Genomic DNA, 4,787 nt, shown 5'->3' with positions numbered 1-4,787 from the left:
GCCCAATGACATAACAGTTGCCGGATTATTGCCATGCATTCTGCCCTTGCACGCTTATGTATAGTTGCGAATTTCCGTATGCACATTCAATTACCATATTAACCGAAACGACTAATTAACTAAAGTTGTGCATGACTCGAAAGCCTGAATTGAAGCCTTAAATAAAGAGAATAAGAGACTGAATGACAGCAGATTTTAAGATACAAAATATTATTTTGCGTTGCAGATAACGATTTCATTTATAATCCGCTTTTTAGTTAACTCTCAACATAGTAAATTTGAACTTATTTATTTCACCACTTACCATTCGCGGGAAAATCAATTTGTATTCAACACGTATTTGTATGGTTGGAGTCTGAGATAAAAGTCACCACATTTTTTGAACTGCGCTTAATATTTTAACTAAATTAATAAATAAAAGTGATTTAATTTTACAAATATATGTTTAATAAAATACAAAATAAACAAAAATGAATGTTGCATAAATATATGAATATATTGATTTATGTTGTATTCAACAATCTCACTCAAAATGTTTGAGAAAGACGCAAATTTGAGATATAGTGCTGTAAAGTGTGCAAACAAGCCCGCCATAATTTAAAAGCACCAAACAAACTTTGGCTAATACTGAATTTACTTATCTATCCACCTAAACAAAATTAAGTATCTTATTATTAATATTTATTATAAATTACAGATAAGCGGTGCTTATATTAAGGAAAGATGTATACCAACTGAGTTTTAAATAATTATCAAAATTGCATATTTTATTTGGGTAAATTTTCAAATTTATCGTTCTGATAAATTAATCTTTGTTTATAAATTGCATATTTGCATTAAAACAAATGTTTGCCAAATAATCTTTACATATTTTTGACATCATAATTCTAGCATGACACCCAAAAAACTCATGCCCATTTGAACAACGTCAAAAATCTCTTTTGCTAAAAATAAATTAGTACAAGAAATGTTTAAAGCCATTTGTTGTTGGTCCCAACAGATTCCCATTGGGAATTTCCGAAGTCATACAGATGCCGAGAGTAAAAACTCTTGAAATGTATGTAAATATGTAGGCATATGTATATGGTAGCCATCTCTCCTTAACCGGTTTTCTCATTCTCAATGTTATATGCTCGATAAACAAAAAGAACTTGATTGTTCTGCAGTTGTGAAAGTCCTCATTGAATTGCCTTCTCTCACGCGGTGACTAATTTTAATCGGGGGAAACGTAAATATTCCCGTGACATTTTCCTGCTAGCTCATTTGGGCATTTTCCAAGAACTCGCGTTTTTCAAAACGGTAGCAAAAAAGAGCAGCACATCTAGTCTATATATGAGGTGTATATATTAGTGCTCTGGGTTATCGTTAATTGCAAGCCGAATGCATTTTAATGCGAACGAGGAACTTGGCGTGCTAGACTGCGGAAATAATGCAACAACAGAAAGAGAGGGGCATAGCACATTGGAAAGAGAGAAAGTTGTAGGCGCTAAAAAGAGATAGAGAAGGTTTAGCTTAAAACAGCTCGTTTATACAGTTAGAAAACAAGATAATTTAAACCGAATATTTATTTGTTTTAATATTACAAAATTTAAAAATTTATAAATTTTTTGTTCAAATATATATGGCATTTTTCTCCTCTTATGACTTATTTGAAATTATTTAATATGATAGAAATTTACATACACATTAATAAAATATTTAAAATAATTTTATTCACTTATTTAACATTTTAAGAATGTCAATTTGTAAACAGAAATATAATAATAATAATACTAGGTTCATTGCACTACAGTAAATAAAAGCATATCTCTGTGTACATTTATCAGCTCAGAAAATCATGAACCAAAAACTTGTAAACTTGTTGCTCTGTAGAGTGAAAACGTGAAATCCCCAATGGATGATTGTTTGGGGAAACGTAACGCTGGCGACCAACCGGCCAAACAAGTGGACCCCAGAGAATATTCGCCATATCAATGGTTTCTGTTTCTCTGGTCAGTTGTGCGAGAAATAGCGTGCTGAGCGGTCGCAAATAGCGCACGAGTATTAAACACAAGTCGAAAAAATAGGAATAAATAAGCCACAGAGTGATTTGCCCGAGAAGATCTAGATAAAGAGATAAAAATATACTACATAAAAATAAACAAAGAAATTTTTAAAGCATCTTGGCATTGAATTCCTCATTTATAATTGCCCAAAGACACATTAATTGCAATTAATTAGTTGTAAAATGAGTAACGCAAAACACATTACAATGGAAATGGATAAAGTGCCACTAGGAGATGATAAAACTTTGGCAAGAAACACAGTGAGTTATATGTAGCTTCATTATCATTAAGCTGGAGGAAGGTAAACAAATTCCTATAAACCGGTGCTTTATTTACTTTACGGATAGATCGTTAAAATGGCTATTTACCTATTCAAAAATAATTATATATGGTTTCGCATTGCCTATTCACTTGTGTGTAAGCTGATGAGAGCTTCCCAGCTTCGGGAAAAATGACAGCTGAGTTGGAAAACGCATGACGTCTTACAATTTTGAAGTCTGCATTTCTTGAAAATACGAATTTCAAACAAATTGAATTACTGAACTATGAGTATTATTACTCCCTTAAAGTTACTAATTTTTAAAACAAATCAACTAAACTTAAGTAGCTCAATGTTCGCTGTATCATGCGTCTAATTTTTTATGTCAAGAAAGGAGAAATATCCCAATAATATTGACGGTTATTTTTTTTTTTTTTTTTTGTTGGGCCTAAATTCCCCGTTTGGCTGCATGGAAAATCTTTTTCTGTGACTCATAGTCTGCAGACTTAACCAATCATTTGAAATTGCTGTCTTTTCTTTAATTAGAGCGTGATTATAGCAATGAAACAACGTACGTTTATTTTGTATTTGTGTTATCGCTTAAAATAAGATTTATTTGTTTATTTATTGCAAAATACATGTTTGCCGCTTTTTTCAAAGCCTTTCTGTCCCTGAAGCTTATCAATTTTTATTGTCAATGTTACTAAACAGCTCTCATGCATATTCCAACTACATATTCCTACTGATAGGCGCTACTTAGCATATAGTTGCATTAATCAAAACTTACACATTTATCATCGCTGCCAAACAGAAGCTGTGCTGTTTGGATAAATGAATTTGCATTTTGAGACAATGGATCTGAAAGCAAAGTTGTTAATATTCCGAAAAACGTTTTATTGAAATTTTACAGGAAAATGGAATCAACGGACGAACACGTAATAATCTTCGAGTGCCCAGAGCAGGTTCGTATACCAACTTACTCGTAAATCTCTGAAAAAAAAAACTAGAACCATATTCTGTGCTTACCTATATGTTAAATGAACCTGTGACTAATGCCGCTTAAAACCGCGATCTTTAAACAATTTGCGCAAACCACAATTATTGTGTAAGTACCATAAGCAGGTGGTGATCAATTTAAATTGAATGTATTATTTCGCCTTTTTGTAGTTCCCGAAACCGATGATGATGACAACGACGATCGTCCCTTTGTTAAAGATGGGAGTGACAATCCCGGCGTGGATGACGGTCTTTTTGGCGGGAATGGCAATGTGAATGTAAACGTTCCCAACGGCGGAAGACGACCCAGTTTCTCCTTTCCGGGATACACTGGAAATGGTTTCGCGATCATCAACGGAGTGGAGACACCCATACCCGATGTGAATGCCTATCAGCACAAGAAAACCCTGGCTCAGGGAATGATGGACTTGGCACTCCTGTCCGCGAATGCAAATCAGCTGCGTTATGTTTTGGATAGACAGTCGACACATATCTACTATATTCCCAGTCTGCTGTTCATCTCCCTCAGCATTATATTCCAGGTAAATTCATTTATTCAATTATTTGTTCTAGCAAGTTTAAATTTGGAAAGTCAGAATATCAGAATATTTCTTAGATGCATTAAAAACCAATATATACAAAGCAAAATCTTTGTGCTCTCCCTTTTATCACTGTTACAATCTATTCAGTTTAAAACCAAAGTAGTTTACGTTAACCAGACTTCACTGTGGCAGGTTATACCCATATTTTTGATGACGCACATTCTCAATTTCTTTTCCATTTCAGGTTGCTGTGGGCGTGGGTCTGATATGTAATAGCCAGTACAACATTAAGAACAGCTACGATATCTGCCGGGCGAACAGGATCAACAATTATACAGTCATCGGCATCTTTATAGTCACGGTGGTCAATGTTCTGATATCGGCCTTCACCGTGACGACAGATACCATAGCTACCACCAATAACACAGGGGTTAATTGATATTTAAAGTAGACTTTAGTATTATGAAACACAGCCGCATCGTTCTATATGCTAAAATGAATTGTGATAAATAAAATCCCACGAGCATTTCTCACCTTATTCTAATTGCTGAAAACTTGTTTTTCTTACTTTGGGTAATTTCAGCTATACATTTTATAAACAAATACATTTTAAATATTGTATTATAATATTTATAAAACATTTTTTTTTTATATAAATTATCATTTTGTTATCTATTATATATTATTATCAATTCAATTTATACACGTTACTCGTAGAGTAACTAGATTCGTTGAAAAGTATGTAACAGGCAGAAGGAAGCGTTTCCGACCTTATAAAGTATATATATTCTTGATCAGGTTCAGTAGCCTTTTGCCGGCCAGATCTGGCCTTTTTCAACTGTCAAATGCAGGAAAAATTGTTAGCTAGCTGCTGGCGGGAAATCTAGCGTTTTAAAAAATCAAACTGGCCACTTATAGCAATTTTTAAAATTCTGGCAGCACTCC

General features: G+C 33.6%; 1 protein-coding gene across 2 annotated transcripts; it reads left to right on the top strand.

Moving 5' to 3' along the window:
• The first annotated feature begins 1,988 nt into the window (after positions 1-1,988).
• On the top strand, positions 1,989-4,387 carry LOC120449940 (ninjurin-A). Of its 2 annotated transcripts, none has more exons than XM_039632640.2 (4): positions 1,989-2,305; positions 3,215-3,266; positions 3,520-3,842; positions 4,087-4,387. In XM_039632640.2, the coding sequence occupies exons 1-4, from the start codon at positions 2,228-2,230 to the stop codon at positions 4,279-4,281; spliced, it is 648 nt and encodes a 215-aa protein (XP_039488574.1). In that variant the 5' UTR covers positions 1,989-2,227; the 3' UTR covers positions 4,282-4,387. The 2 variants fall into 2 exon arrangements, with proteins under 2 accessions (XP_039488574.1, XP_039488573.1); XM_039632639.2 differs by having other exon boundaries at positions 3,472-3,842.
• Positions 4,388-4,787: the final 400 nt, after the last annotated feature.

Source organism: Drosophila santomea, chromosome 3L (assembly GCF_016746245.2).
Source record: "Drosophila santomea strain STO CAGO 1482 chromosome 3L, Prin_Dsan_1.1, whole genome shotgun sequence".
Classification (NCBI taxonomy): domain Eukaryota; kingdom Metazoa; phylum Arthropoda; class Insecta; order Diptera; family Drosophilidae; genus Drosophila; species Drosophila santomea.
Note: the sequence above shows the minus strand (reverse complement) of the source record. Positions and strands in the feature narration are given on the sequence as shown.

Excerpts from the sequence above, each read along its gene's own strand:
- LOC120449940 (XM_039632639.2), top strand. The coding sequence starts at position 2,228 with ATGAGTAACGCAAAACACATTACAATGGAAATGGATAAAGTGCCACTA. Across the intron at positions 2,306-3,214 it reads AAACTTTGGCAAGAAACACA|GAAAATGGAATCAACGGACG; the intron begins GTGAGTTATATG and ends GAAATTTTACAG. Across the intron at positions 3,843-4,086 it reads CCCTCAGCATTATATTCCAG|GTTGCTGTGGGCGTGGGTCT; the intron begins GTAAATTCATTT and ends TTTCCATTTCAG.